The sequence below is a fragment of the Dermacentor silvarum genome, chromosome 4 (genome assembly GCF_013339745.2).
Source record: "Dermacentor silvarum isolate Dsil-2018 chromosome 4, BIME_Dsil_1.4, whole genome shotgun sequence".
Taxonomy (NCBI): Eukaryota; Metazoa; Arthropoda; class Arachnida; order Ixodida; family Ixodidae; genus Dermacentor; species Dermacentor silvarum.
The window spans coordinates 47,692,477-47,710,103 of NC_051157.2; the positions used below are offsets into that span (position 1 = coordinate 47,692,477).

Below are 17,627 nucleotides of genomic sequence, written 5' to 3' on the forward strand. Positions count from 1 at the left end.
TGCACACTGCATTCGACAATGAGTTCTGTGTCACCCGCTGTACGCCTTTATGGGACCAATGTGAAAATTCGTCCGGTTGTCCTACAGAAGACATTTCTTGCAGCAGTAGAAAAATACAAGTCCTTTTTCTTCTGCTCACCTTACTGCACGTTGGTTCCTTGCTCGTTTTTTCTTTAAATCGAAGGTCTGAAGCTGAGCGACGAAACGGACACCCTGCTGTTCGCTTCCTTTTCTTCTCCTCTGTTCACTCGCGGCGCGCTTTTGCAAAGTGTGATTCTTTTTTTTCATTTTGGAGGATTCTTGTCTTCTATGAGGTTATGACTTCCGAGCCGAGGAAGCTAGAAGCTTCGCAATGAAATGAATATATACATAAAGTAGGTGAAGCAATAGCGCAGCAGTAATTTCGTTTCAAGCAGGCCGCATATGATGATGATGATGATGATGATGATGATGATGATGATGATGATGATGATGATGATGATGATGATGATGATGATGCACCTCTGTTATGGCTCGCACCCACTAAGGGGGATAGGCCAAGAATCGGGCCGCCATATATTTGCGTTTTTACAGTTTCAAGTTTTTGAGCAATGCACGCGCGAAGACCCAATCGGTGACGCTGGCTTGACATAGTTAATGGCCGTTTCGTTGCCTAAGTTTACGCCCAACGACGTACCACTGTGAAGTTCCTTGCAACTATTAGTTTTTGGGGCTCATAACGCAGTATCACATTCTTTTCAAAGCCACAAGAAGAAGAAGAAGAAGAAGAAGAAGAAGACGTACGGGAGATGGCGAGCAGTGTGCCATTAAAGAAGGCATACCATACCATACAATACCATGGCGAGCACGTTGCATGGTCCGAGGCTCACCGTCAACAAGATGACCGAACAGCACTCCCGCAGGGCTGGCAGGCGGCGTTCGCCTACGCCGGTCGCTATGCTGGCGGCAGACATGGCCCGCGACAAGTCTCAGGAATCGACCAAGTCCACCGTCGCCAAGAGCACACAGATGCGCTCGGCTCAGGCACTCAGCTTCTGGAGCATGTACTCTTCCGTCGCGGCGCACATAAATCCAACGTGAGTTTTGTCCAGTGGCACGGCGCGGTAGATTAACCTAAGCGCTGCAAACGGGAAATGGAAGGGGGTGGGGGGGATGGAGCAGTACGTACGTATTTTATGTATACACTCGGTAACCTTCAAGTGAGGTATAGAGAAGGGGGAGTGTTCGAGCACTATATAGCCGTGGCACCGGCTTGAGCACCAGCGCTGTGAATGGCAGTGCCAGTTTTGCATAACCACTTATGGATGTAACTATATGCTAATAGACCCAGCACAACTGCTAACACGCCCTTTTAACGTAGCGTCGGCAACATTTAGTTAATTTAAAAGTTGAACACTTGCCCTTCAGATGTGGTGGATGTCGAAAAAGCTCACGTGCAGCAATGCTGCTTTTAGCACACTTTTCTAGAGCAAGAGAGCGATGCCCAGCGGTTCACGTTTGGCGCTATCTAGTCAAGGACGTTGGGTCATCGCAATTTACAGCAGAGCAAGTGGTTCCTGATCCTCTGATAGCGCTCTTCTCTGTGCTCAATGAGAGGCCATACCTGATGACAGCAAGCCTCTCCTTCGCACTGCGGCTATGGTGGCTTCCGAACGCTAACCCGGCGTATACGGCATACTTATTGACATGATGGAGCGATGAAAATTAATCGCAGACAGAGAATTCGAGTAGCTGCTACTAGTTCATCCGGCCAGCCATCCTAAAAGAGAGTTGTCTGCAACCAGCGGTCTATACAAGTCACATTATTCTTGAGTTATACTGCGTAGAACACAAAACAGAGCAGTGTGAACATAACAACGCGTGGTCCTGCTATCAGGACACAGTGAAGATAGAGCAAGGAGACATTTCCGAGCTCGACGCTTCCGTGCTTTAGGCAACTGGGGCCGAATTCACAATGCCTTTCGTCCGTAAGTGCTGTTTGCCATTGGCTGGTGGCCATCGCTGAAGATAAGTCCTGAGATTGCGATTGGCTGGCATTTTTTTATTTCATTTATTTTTATTTTATTTTGAGATACTGTCAGTCCAACATTGGACCTAGATAGAAGTGGTGAACATAACAGGTCAGCACAGCGCTGCGTTAATGCAGTAGCACTTTGGGACATTAATACAACAAAAATAGGCACGCATCGTAACATATCGATTCAGTAACGCTATACAAAAATACAAAAGTGCGATTCATTGCAATACAACAAGAACACAGCAGTACATCAAAAGGAAATAAAAGTAACACATCAGCACTGCAATACCTAAAAGTCAAACCGAATATCGTCCTTACAAGCAATGTGGAACAAGGGTTGAAAACAAATCGCGAGTTTTGGCATTTACAACGTGGGCAGGAACACGGTTCCAATCATGTGCGGTCGACGAGATAAAGTTATGTTTGGAACAGTTCTTTGTGAAATGTGGTGCCCTCGCGTGTTTGTTGTGCTTATTACGGGTAATTCGCGTCTTTTCCTCATCAATGTAGAGACCCTTGTCTACCAATACTAAGTTCTTTATTATGCTGTAGAACGGGATAAGTATTTTTTTCTTTCCTTCTCTGACTAAGAAGAGACAGGTTCGCTTCTTTATGAAGTGGGGTTACAGAGTCACGCCTACAGTACCGGGAAAAAACAAAACATAGTGACCGTCTCTGTAACTGTTCTAGCCGTGTGACTGGTTCCTTTGTTATACCTTAGACCATATGGTCGCTTAGCGCAAATAATGAAGGAGGGACGGGGTCAAGGGAGCGCCTTTGTATACGGGTCCCACAGCTCGCAGGCATATTCCAGCATTGGACGCACAAGCATCTTGTATGCAGTTAGTTTCATTTCTGGGGATGTAAGCTTGAGCTTACGTCTTAAACATCCTAAAGTTTTATTGGCCTTTCCTACAGCGGTGTCAATATGTGGGGTCCAGCTCAAGTTCGATGTTATAGTGACGCCTGGGTACTTATGTTCATGAGCTCGCCGCAAGTGGTTGCCTTGCAACGTGTAAACAAATTCTAATGGCCTGCGCTTATGTAAAATTGTCATGAACACTGTTTCAGCAGTGTTTAAGGACATCTGCCACTGACTGCACCATTCGTTAATTTTTTACAAGTAATCATTCAGAATAGTTCGCTCATTTACGGATTTAACCTCAGTGTAAATGATGCAGTCGTCTGCGAATAGTCTTGCTTTGACAGGAGATTCTGCAATGAGATCATTTATGTATAACAAAAATAACACGGGCCCAAGGAGTGATCCATGTGGCACGCCTGATTTAACAGAAAATGTGCTATAGATCGTACCAATAGGATTACCTAAGATATCTTTTAGTTTATGAGTAGCTTATTGTGATTAACTTTGTTAAAAGCCTTCTTAAAATCTAAAAAAATAATGTCGATTTGGCCCTTATTATCCATTACTTTGCAGATGTGATGAATACTTTCAACCAACTGCGTGACTGTCGACACACATTTACGAAACCCGTGCTGATACCCACTAAGAATGTTGTTAGTTTGGAAGAGTTGAATGTGTTTGGAGACGATGTGCTCTAATATCTTAAATGATGTTGAAGTCTATAATTTGAAACTGACATGCTGTCTCCTTCCTTAAATATCAGGATAACCTTACTGATCATCCAGTCAGGAATTTCGCTTTAGGAGAGGCACTTTTGAAGATTATGCCAAATAAATCTAGCTACCCATTCCGCATATATTTTTAGGAAAATGTTCAGAATGTCGTCTGGACTTGCGGATTTCGTTGTATCTAGATTAAGCAGGAGAGTAAATATACCGTCATGTGATAGTATCACGTCCTTAATATCTAGAAGATCAGGGTCGCGCGCAAGATACGTTATTTTTCTATTATCTTGTGTAAAAACACTCAAAATAAACTGTTGAATTCCCCAGAAATAGCAGACTTATCGTCGATTGTACCCTGTTCAATATTTATTTTGGTCACTGACTTCCTGGGGGACCGAAAATGCCGCCAAAACTTTTGGCGTGATTCGAGGAGAAACTTGTGCATCGTGACATTGTGAAACTTGTGCTTTGCATCTCTAATCAAGAACTACTTCTTTCTTAACGTAACTACGTCATCAGGAATAGTGTGGCATTTTGATCACCTCAATTTGGCTCTGCGTCTGGCGACTTTCCATTTTAACTTAATAACATCTTGCGGAATTCGGGGATTGTGAAACTTTTTTTCTTTTTCCTCTGAAATGGTACATGTAGCTTCACGCAATTAAGAATTATGGATTTAAAATATTGCCATAATTCGGTAATGTTAGTAGATTCACTTAGACCCGACTGTTCAAATCCGTCGAAGCAATAATGCAATTCATTGAGTATGGCCGTGTCGTCAGCCTTATTGAAGTCCCTATAATTGGTAACGTAACGGGCTATACGGAAAAGAGCCAGCGTCAGAGACATGCTAACGGCGGAATGGTCGGAAATGCCTGGCCAACTGAGTATAGTGCGGGCTTCGTGAGGCCTTTTTGTCTTACTAGTTCAGCGTAAGAACTTTTTGTGAATACGAGCCCCGTTCTAGGGGCCCGTATTCAGGATCGATCAACTGCACCAAAATAGCGCCAAACAGTCAAAGTTACTTTGGATTGTTCTACTACGTCTTCCTTAATAGACCACTGTTTAGTTTTTAAACACATTAATGAATTGCCACTAATCACTATAGTACTCGCTGTGTTGCGGCTTTGCAGGCGCTACATCACGGTGGCCGACCTGGCGTGTGCCGTGGCCACCGTCCTGGCCATCGCGGTGCTCATACTGAGCCTCACCTTGTTCGTCAGCAGGCCCCTCGATTTCGGGGCGAAGAACGTGTTCGTGAGCGGCCACTTCGGTCGCGTCCAGGGACTCAGCCACAAGGTGTTCGGTCACACGGACGTGTACGCCTTCCTGGGCGTGCCGTACGCTCACCCGCCCGTAGGAGAGCTACGATTCCGGCGTACCTTCACGGACTACGACATCGACGCCAGACGGGTGTGCTTCCCTTGAATTAAATTCACTTTCGATCGGATTTCTGTTGAATAAAGCCATTTCCCAGTTTAAAAGCGGTGACGAAGAGTAGAGAGCTTCGGAAATAGCAGACGCAAGCGGCTTGGCGTAAGCAAGAACAGCGTTAGCGGCAGTGCGCCACACGCAGAACCCAAACTACCCAAACTCACGTGGCCGTCTGTTTTTGTTCTTTTGCGCGTGGTCCGATATTGTTGGATTTGAGGCCGCTATTCTTAAGATATACGACAATAATGTGTTGTAAGCCTGACATTTGGTTGTATCGACAGTCTTCTATCGTCACAACAGAACTGTCCTTGCGGAAACAGAAAGACGTCCGGCTTATATACGATACACAGAAAATATGGCGTTTCACATTATTGCTGCCTGCGGTGCATCGTGAGAGCTTCCCATTAAAAATTTTAAGCGCAGTTTCAGTGCACTGGGGGCTTCGTAAGTCAAGGTCTGGATACCTCGAAAAGGGAGATGGTGTCAGGATTCCTACTTAGCGAACGTACTTTGAACACTGGATGCGGCTTCAATACCGCACTTGCAACATGTACGCTGTCTTTCACCGTACGTTTATCAGTAATAATTTTTAATTAGCTAATTGGAGGTTATCCCACAATTTACCTGACACGGCTAGAAATTTTCTCCAGCAAGAATTATCTCTGTCTCGAATCGATGCACAATTTTCAGTGATTGGCGACAGTCGTCACTCAGATAACCCAGTATTAGATGCAACGTACGCCGGAGCTGTAACCGGCATGTTCAGAAACAAACATTGGTAAGCTCGTGCACAGGGCTTGCTGATCGACGCGACTGGGCCCAAGCCGGCGTGCGTGCAGAGTTCCCCCGACAAATTGTTGTCGGCAATCTCCGAGGATTGCCTGCACCTCAGCATCTGGACGACGTCGCGCGAGTGCCACTCTCCCGACTGCGCCAACAAGGCTGTCCTCGTGTTCCTCCACGGTGGCTTCTTCCAGATGGGCGGCAACATGCACCCTTTATATGACGGAAAGTACGCTCCCAATTAAAATCCAATAAGATAGTGAGGTGTTACGTGCCAAAACCACGATCTGATTATGAGGCACACCGTATAGTGGGGAACTCCGGGTTATTTTTGACCACCTGGGGTTCTTTAACGTGCACCCAATGCACGGACTTTTTTTTTTGCCTTTGCCCTGATTGAAATGTCGCCGCGGAAGCTGAGAATCGATCCCGCGGCCTCGGACGCGCGTGATGATGAGCGCGACGCCAAAGCCACTACGCCACCCCGGCGGGTTACAGTCCCAATGTGGCCGCTATGGCCTGCGCGTATACCGTTCTTGCGATGCATGTGCACGTGAATGGTGCTTCAGAGCCGATGACGCCACAAATCGACAGCTAAGAGTGTGGGCATTCTACTGATTTCTATTAGCTTATCTACCATGACTGATGTGTGCACTCCGAACAGAGTAATTTCTGCAAATTAAGGAGCGTGTTATCGCATTTTCGTAAATACGAAACCTCCGGTCTTTCTTTCTTATTGTCCGATACAATCAAACCTTGATTTAACGAAACCATATTTTACGAACTTTTTTTTTTATTCTACGAACAGCCTTCAATTCACCAGGCATAAATACAGAACCTGGTGCGTTGAAAACCTCGAAGCAACGAAGTGATGCCAACGTCTCGCCGGGCTTAACGAAATTTGGGGGAAGTATGGTAAAATATGGATATGTTGGGTTTCAGTTATGGTGAAGGATGCCATTCACCAGTTGAAAAGGTCTTCCGCTCCCGTGAAGGAACGCAAGGCGTGCTCGACGCACTCCCTGCCTACAATAATTGTATACGCAGGGCAAAGATTGCATCTTTTCTGGCTATTGAATTTATTGATTTAACAAAATAATTCTGGAGTCGCATCGAATTTGTTATACCGACATTCAGCCCTATTTAAATAACACCATTGACTGGGCTTTAGCGTAAATAACGGCAAAAGCAGCGCAGACTTCAACGCCTCGGTTAACTTTTGTTAGGTCAGAAAACATCAATGGTCTCATTAAAATTTTAATAGGTGTTTTACACCTATACAGCATGGTTAAGACGAAGTCAAGCGTCAGAAGCGTGTTGTAACATAACACCTGACACCTTTGTTACGCATTGTCGGCTACTGCAAATTTAACTCCTATTGATGGAAACTTTAGGCCGTAAATGACCATTATTATTTGCTTCGTTCGATAGATAAATTGCTACATTATCATGTACGCTTCCTTTTATTTTTACTATAGTTGCTTGTGGGCTTTTTTATTGTTTCTTTTGTTTACCCGCTTATACCTGTTATATTTTGCGTACGACATCCACCCCCCCCCCCCCCCCCCCCCGCCCCGTAATGTCCAGGGGTGTAATGTCCCACGAGGGGCCTTTAAGGCTCCAGTAAATTATGAGGATGATGATGATGTATGAGTAAAACTATCAATACTTAGAGTGTGTTACCATTATCTAGAGGCAAAAGACTTCGGGTTTTCTATGTATATGCGAAATGCGCACATATATAAGATATACCGTTTTTACACGTGCATCGGTGTGAAGCCGTATGTGGTCAACGTAAATTATATGACGATTCCGGACAGATAGCGTCTCGAGGACCCATAACAGCTATCGTCAAATAAGGGATGTCGCAATGGGTCTTAAGTTCCCAAGAAATTAGTTACTCCTCCGTAGTCTGCACATTTTATGTTCCTGTAATGACCAATTCCCTTAAAAAAGACAGAGACAGACCAACTTGTGGATATTGACACGTTATCGTATTGACTCACGCATATCGTATTTAAATGGCGGTTTGCGTTGCAGGTACCTGGCCGCTTACGGCGACGTCGTCGTCGTGCTGCCCAACTACCGTCTCGGGGCGCTTGGATTTCTGAACGACGACACTAGCAATGCTCCCGGAAACGCGGGCCTCTACGATCAGCTTTTGGCTCTCGAGTGGACGCGTCACAACATCGGTAGCTTCGGCGGCAACGTTTCTAACCTCGTACTCGTGGGCTACGGTGCGGGCGCAGCGGCTGCCGGGTACCTGCTCCTCAGCAAGGCGGCTGGCGTCGCCGAGGCGGCCGTGGTGCCCCAACGAGCCATTCTGATGAGCGGCAGCCCTTACACCAGGTATTTGATTAACGCAATTATGTGTTCCGCGTAGAATGCCTGCAGCCTGCAGAGCTGGGACCACATTTTTTAACGATTCATTTCTTTTACCTATTGTCTTTAGCTATAAGGTTCCTGTGGGAGCAGGACGGGTGTTTTTTCAGTATCTGGCAAAATGCGCACTATCTCTCCGAGCGAAGCAGGCGCCGCTAGTGGCCGGAGCACTGGAGACACTAGTCAGCCGAGAAACTTGCTGTGGGTTGCTGGCCTCACCGCCTTGTGACAGAAGGTCCCTCGGCTGATGTATGTAGACGACATAGTGCTACTAGCGGACAATGCAAGATATTGAAAGAGATTTGCTAATATGTGTGGCAACGCAGCGACAAATCTAGGTCTTAAGTGTAGAGCAAAGAAATCGGGAATTACGATCTTCACTGAAGAGACGAGCAGTTACGGGGTATCAATTCAACAGCAAGTCATGCCCATAGTCAAGCAATATAAATACCTGGGCATATATATAAATGAAGGAAAGACTTCATGAAACATTCACCAAGATAATCTCAGCTCCGCTCCGTTTCAAATTCACCGCTCCGTTTCAAAGAAAGCGGAATGCAGCAATGCTGAAACATTGAGCACTTTGGGTCTACAATAAATACGAGGTGGTACGAGGAATTTGGAAAGGAGTAATGGTACCAGCGCTAATGTTCGCAAATGCAATTTCGCGCTTAAATTCAAATATGTTTAGGGGACGGAAGCTAGCCAAAGGTCGGTTATCTAGGAATCAGGACCGGCATTGGGGGCCCACTGTAAAACCACAAATGAGGCAGTGCAAGGTGATATGGGTTTTCCTTCTTTTGAAGTCAGAGAAGCAGCGCAGAGCAAAATGTGTTTTGAACAAGACTCAAGAACATGCTCGAAAAGAAATGGGCCGCTAAAGTGCACAAATATCTGTGGCTCAAAAATGTGGATGCGGAATGGAGGAAGAAGGCAAGAAAGTTGGCAACCAACTACAGGGTAATTGAAAGGGTGAGTAGACAATCAGGAGTCATAAAGAAGAAAGTGAGAGAAACAGAGACGGCAAATTGGATACAAAGGATGGAAACAAAAAAGTCCATAGAGATTTAAATACGGCAACAAAGAAATCATGAATGAAAATTTGTACAATAGCACAAAATGCCTTGCTGTTTGAGGCCTGATCTGGCTGCCTGGCGACAAAAACATACTGGAGCAAATATGCGCCACAGGATGAGGCATGTACCTGCTGCAGCAAAAGTCCAGCACATCGCAATGAATGCCAAGATATTCACCCAGCAGGACCTGTAAGGAACGTCCAATTTCCAGAAGCACTGGTATTCAAAGCGGATTGAAGTATTAACTGGTGAGCAGTGGAGATAGGAAAGATACGTTTAGAGTATTGGTGGGGAAAAAAAAGCAGGGAAGAGATTAATAGAATCGAAGTCGTTACAAGCATAGACAACTGTACAATACAGTTAAAGATGTTTTAATGAATAAGAAAATATCAAAGAGAGATGAGCAGAATGCTAGACTGCGATAGAGCTAGTAAAACCTGACTAGCTCAAGCAGGCTAGTTTACTATTTGTCACCGCTCCGTTTCCAACGGGATAATGGCGGCTCAGTGGCGTTCGAGCCAGTGACGAAGGGCTGAAACGAATCTAAAATGAAATGGGGATGATACGAAAACATGGCCCCTTCTGACCGTACCGGTAAAGGCTACGCTCAGCATCACTATTGCCGATTTTAGGGACATGTACTTAAACGCAGGAACTCTCCTTCGCGACGTATGAACGTCTTGCCTTCTTATCTGTGGGGCCTTGGGACTCTTACGACTCCAAGCACTCCTGATAACTAGGAAGTCCTCTACATACTGATCTTCATCATTCTATTTGTGTCCACTGCAGGTCGAAGGCCTCTCCCAACGATCTCCAATTATCCCTGTCTTGCGCCAGCTGATTTCATATTACTTCTGTAAATTTCTTGATTTCAGAACACCTCCTAATTCTTGGCCGTCCTCGACTGCGCTTTCCTTCCCTCGATATATTACACACTATATTTGATTAACTGTGTAGCCAGAAGGGGTGCCGTATGTACCTAATGACTACAGTACTTGTCGCTTTTGTGAAATCATTTACTCAATTCTACAAGTCCTGAGGGTTTACATCGCTGAACACATGGCAAATAACCATTTATTCCACGCTACGCCCTATCAACCTAACAGTCAGTGCACTGTGGCGCTTTAGCAGCTAACAGACCGTGTAAATTGTGGACATGTGTCGTCTGCATCCTGGTACCTGTCGGCGACGAGATGTGATCCAAACTTCTGCAATGTGGCTCTCGCGTTCCAGATACCCAGACAACACCAAGTTTAAAAGTCACCGCGTGGCAGACCAGGCGAAAAGGTTGCAATGCATGAATGGCTCCACACCAGACATCTCGTGCCTACGTGCGATAGACAAACGGCTCTTCGCAAAGACGGCCGCTCCACCCCTTTTTTTCCCATCGTTCACTGGGATCATTCCGTCTCCGCCACGACAATGGATGGAGGAAAAGGTGTGTGTGCTATCTATCTATCTATCTATCTATCTATCTATCTATCTATCTATCTATCTATCTATCTATCTATCTATCTATCTATCTATCTATCTATCTATCTATCTATCTATCTATCTATCTATCTATCTACCTGTCTAACCATCTATCTATCTATCTATCTATCTATCTATCTATCTATCTATCTATCTATCTATCTATCTATCTATCTATCTATCTATCTATCTATGATGGAACATCTGAGGGGAAGAGAGAGCTATAAAAGTACAGAACAATAAATGGGGCTAGTTCGTTCGTGTTGATTTTGAGAGCGCGCCGACTTAAAAGCAACCACACGAGTAACAGCGAGTGACACACCAGCTTACAGGTAAAAGCGCGAGTGTAGCAACTGATTGCATTTTCACACGTCTTTATACTGAGATATGTAAAAGATAGGCTGGTACAAAAGGGATAAACACCACCATGCCTTACTCCACACCATTCTATCGCGCACCAGCAAGCAAATCAATTTCCATGGTTTACAAACAGACGGATGGTGCACTCGCACACGTTTCTGCACTCAGTGAAGCCCCCATGACTGCCAATTCGTAAATCCCTCTTTCCTTGTCGTCTTTTGTTCGCTCTAATAACTTTTGTTTCGGCAAATTCCGGCGTGCCTGCAGCGTCGCGATTACAGCTAGGTTTCCGGGGTGGGTTAGCTGCTTACAATCGTTTATCTGCTCCTGCGTTGAAGGGATCCTGAATCACTTTTTATCGAAGTCAAGAAATGCATTTCCCGTCAAAACAGTCTGTTTTAAGAAATACTCTGCCACATCGAGTACTTCAATTCGTTCCACAGAAGCGGAGTTATTGGCAATCAAATATCGCCTGTGAACCCTTTCGCGGTGCTCCCGGTCCTTCTCCAATTCCTTGCACTGCGCGTAGGTTACGGCGGAGCGGGGTGGTGCGCACAACTCTCCGCCTACTGAACGTCACCATGGCACGCAGTTCAAATTTGATTTTGCATGTTCGCATAGACGCCACTACTTCCGATTATGGCGCCTACGACGCGCCTAACTTAAAGTCCCTATATAAGAAAAGTACCGCCATCCTTTGATCAACGCCGCTTCGCTCTCTCCTGTATCTCCGATTGGACGATGATAGCGCGCGCTTTGACTTCTTTATATTTTGTTTTCGCCTCAAAGTCATGTTGAAAGTCCTGTTCGCAGCCGCAGTTGCCGGCGGCGGTGGCGGCGCGCGCCCGGCCTGAAAGTCTCAACGTGGACTTTCTAGGGCCGCCACCGTCGACTTGTTTTCGCAAGCAAAAAATAAGGAAAAAACCACGCGCTTTAGGAGAGGAGACGACGTAGATGGCGGTACTTTTCTTATATAGGGACTTTAGCCTAACTCGGAGGCTATCCCTCAGCTTACGGTTGAGTTCACGGTGACTGATCCCTTTGCTGTGCTACGGTGCACTAGATAGCAACGCGCGGCTATTCTCGCACCGAATGACATAAGTAGCACATTTTCCTTCGCACTTATCTCTACCGCGATCACGCAATTTTCGAGGGTCGAACAAACTTCATTTTCATGTTCACTCGTGCGAGTACGTCAGCAGCACGCAACGTTTATAACGTTGGGCAGTACACACATTGGCTAAGCGATAGATGCTGCACTCCGGGCTCACGCTTAAAAGATTCCTAAAGTAACGATCTTCGACCATGATGACGACACACCTCGAGGATGTGCAACTCGGGAAGCAGACGACCTGTTCGTCAGATTTTGGCGCTCGGGCCTTGAAGCACGTATACTAATCAGAGCACGCTGTTGTCCACAGCGAGCCGCAGAAGCTGAGCGAGCGCGCTCGTCGCGCTACCCTGCGGCGGCCGTTCTGTTACTCAAGACCACCGGTCTACGTATTCCATGATCTGTAATGTCAAATAGGACAGCCATCAGTACCGGTACTCGTATCCATACTGCCGTTTTAATGCCCTTAACTTTACGCCTTCAATTTCTCGCTCGGTTCGCTGCGTGGTCCTTAGCTCCTCAATGTTTTTAAGGCTCATACTTGGTATTGAGGACGTCGGGATAAAAGATGCGTTACGGCAGCTTGACTAGTCATAGGCCTCCACGTGAAATTATGCAACATAGCAATGTATCTTATAAAGCGTGGCAATACATAGAAATACAAGCTATGACACTAAACCATACATATGACGGCGTACTTATCATACAGTGAATATCCAGTTTAAAAATAACAATTATAGAACTTTCGTTGTAACAAGACAAACCAATAAACACCAGAAAGAGGTGATGTAGCTACTTACCACAACTTATTAAACGAAATTATCTTATCACTTTTAAGTCGTTGTTCAAAGGCAATAAGATCAAGCTGAAATAATTTGTACGTTCACAGTTTTAACTTTATCGATCGTTTGATGTGACAATAAGAATTGTGCCGGTGGTTAGCTGTAAGTTGTCAGTATTTAATAAGTTCTCACTTAGAGGACCCCGGAAGCTCGTATGCATCCCTTAGCGGAAATGCGGGGCCGGTTAGCTGCCGCATACAAACCTAAATGGGGACCGAAACATTGCGGTAACGACACAGGAGCAGCAGGTGTGCTAAAAATCTCCATTAACGCGTTGTTTACCGGCTCATAGGAGGGCATAACTGGCGCCGAAGTTCTACTGGGTCACATGGACGACGAGAGTCCGCTCGCCATGCTGTTTGCTCGCCTGGTCGTCGTGCAGCAAGAACGACTTTCTGAAGCGACGAGGGCTGCCGCTACAATCTTCGAGGCACTCAACATAAGCGGCAAGACCCTGAAGGCTATCGTGCGTAAATACGCGAAGGTAAGTGAACCTGCAAGAACATGAACCCAAGGCGAAGTTTGCAATACTTTTTTTTTTCTTTCTTGGGAAGTGTTTGTCATTGTCCAGCCTCATTCGCTATCACCATGGACCAGCGGGCATGAACTGTTTCTTTTCCTTTTAATGCCATAGCACTATAGGCGAACTTCACCCACTTTGGAGATATCTAACAGAAAAAATTAGGTGTAGCTTCGCACTAGTGCTGCGAAGACTGGGCAAACAACGAAGCTGGCGACCGCACCTAGCTTTATCTCGGTTCGACCAAGTTCTTGCGAGGTTATGCTTCGATACTCGGCCACGTTTTGCCCAAGGAGCAACGAACACTCGGCCATCAAAGTATCTGGACGCTTCTGGACGCTCAAATGCTTTTGCTCGGTTTCGCTTGGCGAAACAAGACGCAAGTGCGGCGCGGTGACGTCACGACTTGCGGAGGCAGACGCAGCTGTCCTCAGTGTTTAGGCAGGTGGGCGGAGCTTGGCGAAGGCCTTGCGAAGTGGCGCGGAGTCTTGCGAAGCCACGCACAGCTGTCACAGATGTTGCTAGACAACGCAGGTGACGTCATCGCTCAGCGACGTTTTGTTCGCGACACACGGACTGACGGTCTGCTTAAACAGCTCCGCTGTTAATATATAGGCCGATCCGCAAGGCAGTGCAGTCTAACACAGCGTCTCACAAAGCTATCTGTCACGAGGGAAGAATGCACGAAAGTGACACCTGACGTATACGCCAGAAATTTCAAATAGCCACTTTGGAACGAAAGAAGCATGCGTTTCTGTGCATGAAGACAGTGGTTCAAACCCACCATCGTTCGCGCATTTCTGTATAGGCGGACTTCACCCCCCTTTAAAGGTGTCTAACAGAACAGTACATGTGTGTTGAGCGTACGGGATCGCGTCACAGTGTGCACGAAAACGAAAGTTTGTAAAATATAGAAACGCGAGGTATAGAAACGTCACTTCCCTAACTATGCATACGTCACAATCATCACAATCTAAGTATTATATCGCATACTTAGGGAGTTAGTGGTGCTATAGGTTATTGCCTAGTTTTATTTTAGTACTATACATGAATCCTGCGCCTTTGTGAGCATGCAGTTTCTACACTAGAGTGGTTCTCTCGGCAAATTGTGATAGTAAATATATTATGAACTCAAATGTCCGACCAGCCTCAAGCAGTTCTTTATTCCTAAAGGCCTTGGTTCAGGAAATTGTCTGTCAGCCTCATGACTGTCCGACTGACTAACTAACTTCGCTTGACTTAACTTGACTTCACTGACCGACTGACTTGACTTGACTTGACTTGACTTGACCTGGCCTGGCCTGGCCTGGCCTGGCCTGACCTGACCTGACCTGACCTGACCTGACCTGACCGACCAACCAACCGACTGACTAACTTGGCTTGACTTCACTGACTAACTTACACTTCACATCTTTCAGGCTAACCACTTGGAAACGATGAGCACCCTTACCAAGATTCTGGCGGACCTGCTGGTGATATGCCCCGTGCGTAATATGGGCCGCTTGCTTGCCTCGGCCGGCGACAACCGTGTCTTTCGCTACCTCGTCTCTACAAACACAGAAGTCAACGCCATTGCGACCAAAGCAGGTGACATGCTGCGACTCGTGTTTGGCGCACACTTTCTGAGCCCTGTCGAAATGGCCACCTGGCGCCACGCCAGCGAGGCCATCATCGCCTTTTGGACGCACTTCGCTAAGACAGGGTGCGTATAGCGCTGCCTTCGCCGTAATTTTCTTTGTGAATTAGGCCTCGAAGGCCGACTTAATAGTTTTTGCTCTTTAGAAGATATCGTCATCGGCCGGCATCCTTTGTTAATACTTAAGTGACGATTTCCCGGCGTCTGTTCTTACTAACAACCATTTTAGCGTACAAAGTGTTTTGTTAGTACGAGCCATGTGCCCGCATTTTCAAAGCTTTTTGTTCGCCAGTACTGCTTGCCATTGGCTCGCCACGTTCATTAAATAGTGACGCAGGAGTATGGGCGTAACCGATATATCCCAACATCCCGATCGCATGGTACCTGCTCTGACGAACTGTTCTAGCGTAAGAACTTCTCTTGTGGATGCGGGCGTTGTTCTTTACCACTTTTTGCACGCACACTCACATGATTCGTGAATTATTGTGGTTTCACTTCATCGAATAAAGCAAACGATTTGCTTTCTACTAGAGGGCCTGAGACCATATGGCAGGCAATATTTTCCAGACTTCGTTGCTTAGTTACCCGTTTTCCTTCTTGCTTGATGTTTCTAACTTGCTTTTCTTTATGAATGGCGTCAGTAGACTAGTCATGTATATAAGTTAAGGGTGTAGGAATTGGAAAATTTCCGCACCAAATCTAATATAAACATTCGAGAAAAACGACTACGAATTCAGAATCCAATGTCAAATATTTTGTACAGTCGGTCGACACTAGGTGTCCATTCAATCAAGAAGGTTGTAAATGAAATGCTGCTTTCAGTTAGCTGTAGCATCATTACAACGACAGTAATGAAACAATGAACAGCACGAAGTAAGATTCACGTAGATTGTTGTGTTCATTGAACGAGAAACGCCTGATACTATAGCACCTCACATTGTTTAAACGGAATGCAAACGCAGTGAGACTAACCGAATAACAAGTTGCTTTGGCTAAATCAAAATGACGAATTCGAATATAAGCTGCTTAAAAGTGAGGCATTTTCATTGAATGACCGCAAATTGTTCAGTCAGGTTATCTGTCCCGCACGCTCGCTCAGGAACTGATGCCTCTGAGCAAGAACCACGGCTCTCTTGCAGCAAAATCATTCCCAACACTCACCACTTGTATAAGTGTCTCCGAGGCGGTGTTCGGAGTCTCGAATATTCGACCAGAAACGAATATTCGACAATTTCTAATAGTGCATTCTCGAATCAAATGCGAATAATAGAATAGCAAGGACTATTCCATTCATATTCGAAATTTCGAATATATTTGCACACTCCTAATATAAATACGGGATCGTTTGTCAATAAATATAGTTGGAATTCAGGACCCATCTTCGCTTTCTTGTTTTTTGTATCGCATCCCGCGCTGGTCGTCATAATGCAGAACCAACTCTCCCAAAGCTACGCCTATTGGACGAGCCGCTTTGTTTGACTTGCAGGAGTATCCCCAACTTGAACGAGCCGGGACAAGGCCGATACAGGATCGAAATCGCTGCAGAACAGGAAGCCAACGTCCTTGACATTTGGCGGGAGCAGTGCCAACTGCTCAGCAGCCTCGGCATCTGACGATTCAAGTGTCTTCCGCCGAAACGCGCGCGGTCAATTTGTTTACGCTGCGCGTACTTACCCGTGAAGACTTTATAATCAGAGCCAACCCCCCCCCCCCCCCCCCCCGAAATCCCCCTTCTGTTGTGCTTTGGAGAATTGGTCGTTCGCATTATTTATATCTTGCAGTACTCTGCCAATAGCGCACAAACATTAAAAATGCGCGGGCGGTTTACCGCATAGAAAACCTATAGCAATTTTGTTACTGTTCACCCTTGCTATGTTGCGTCGGAAGCGGTTAATGGGGAATATATTTTCGGAAAGGTTACCCGTGCAGGCCGCCACGTGCAGTTAGATGGCACTAAGAAAACTGGGACTTCGCCTGTTTTCTTTTGCGCAGCCTTTGTGGTGCGAGGTGTTATGGACATCACTGTGAAATAACTTCGGTCACTCGCTGTTGCTTTTGTGAATGTTCTGAAAGTTTACTTTACTGACTTGGTAACGGTGTATATATCTTCTTAACCATTCGATGTATACCCTGGTTTGTAATGCTTCGTGAACTGTGTCCAGCACGCGTGGCTTCGAAGAGTAACGATTGTGACTCGCAGACACTTGACCAGTGCAGTCGTGCAAGAGCCTGCAAGTATAGATTGCCGACAGAGCTTCATTGTAGCAGGAGAGCACGAGTACTGTGAAAGAACACCACCATTACCTGTCATGAATATACAGGCAAACATTCACTGCATGGTAACCAAAGCGTAAAAATTAAATTAAATTTGGGGTTTTACATGCCAAAACTACGACCTGATTA

At 45.9% G+C, this 17,627-nt stretch overlaps 2 protein-coding genes across 2 annotated transcripts; both read left to right on the top strand.

Annotated features, from left to right (window-relative positions):
* Positions 1–951: 951 nt before the first annotated feature.
* Positions 952–8,207, top strand: LOC119448594 (acetylcholinesterase-1-like). The gene is made up of 4 exons (XM_049666424.1): positions 952–1,076; positions 4,741–5,020; positions 5,836–6,053; positions 7,865–8,207. Exons 1-4 carry the CDS (start codon positions 952–954, stop codon positions 8,205–8,207), a joined length of 966 nt encoding a protein of 321 aa, XP_049522381.1.
* Positions 8,208–13,379: 5,172 nt separating this feature from the next.
* On the top strand, positions 13,380–16,905 carry LOC119448595 (uncharacterized). The gene is made up of 3 exons (XM_037711828.2): positions 13,380–13,552; positions 15,007–15,290; positions 16,711–16,905. The coding sequence occupies exons 1-3, from the start codon at positions 13,397–13,399 to the stop codon at positions 16,835–16,837; spliced, it is 567 nt and encodes a 188-aa protein (XP_037567756.2). The 5' UTR covers positions 13,380–13,396; the 3' UTR covers positions 16,838–16,905.
* The last annotated feature ends 722 nt before the right edge of the window (positions 16,906–17,627 follow it).

What these genes read in the sequence shown, in the direction of transcription:
- LOC119448594 (XM_049666424.1), top strand. Translation starts at nt 952, where the DNA reads ATGGCCCGCGACAAGTCTCAGGAATCGACCAAGTCCACCGTCGCCAAG. An exon ending in ACGACATCGACGCCAGACGG is followed by an intron (nt 5,021 to 5,835) that starts GTGTGCTTCCCT and finishes GCTCGTGCACAG; the next exon opens with GGCTTGCTGATCGACGCGAC. An exon ending in CACCCTTTATATGACGGAAA is followed by an intron (nt 6,054 to 7,864) that starts GTACGCTCCCAA and finishes TTTGCGTTGCAG; the next exon opens with GTACCTGGCCGCTTACGGCG.
- LOC119448595 (XM_037711828.2), top strand. Translation starts at nt 13,397, where the DNA reads ATGGACGACGAGAGTCCGCTCGCCATGCTGTTTGCTCGCCTGGTCGTC. An exon ending in TCGTGCGTAAATACGCGAAG is followed by an intron (nt 13,553 to 15,006) that starts GTAAGTGAACCT and finishes CACATCTTTCAG; the next exon opens with GCTAACCACTTGGAAACGAT. An exon ending in ACGCACTTCGCTAAGACAGG is followed by an intron (nt 15,291 to 16,710) that starts GTGCGTATAGCG and finishes TTTGACTTGCAG; the next exon opens with GAGTATCCCCAACTTGAACG.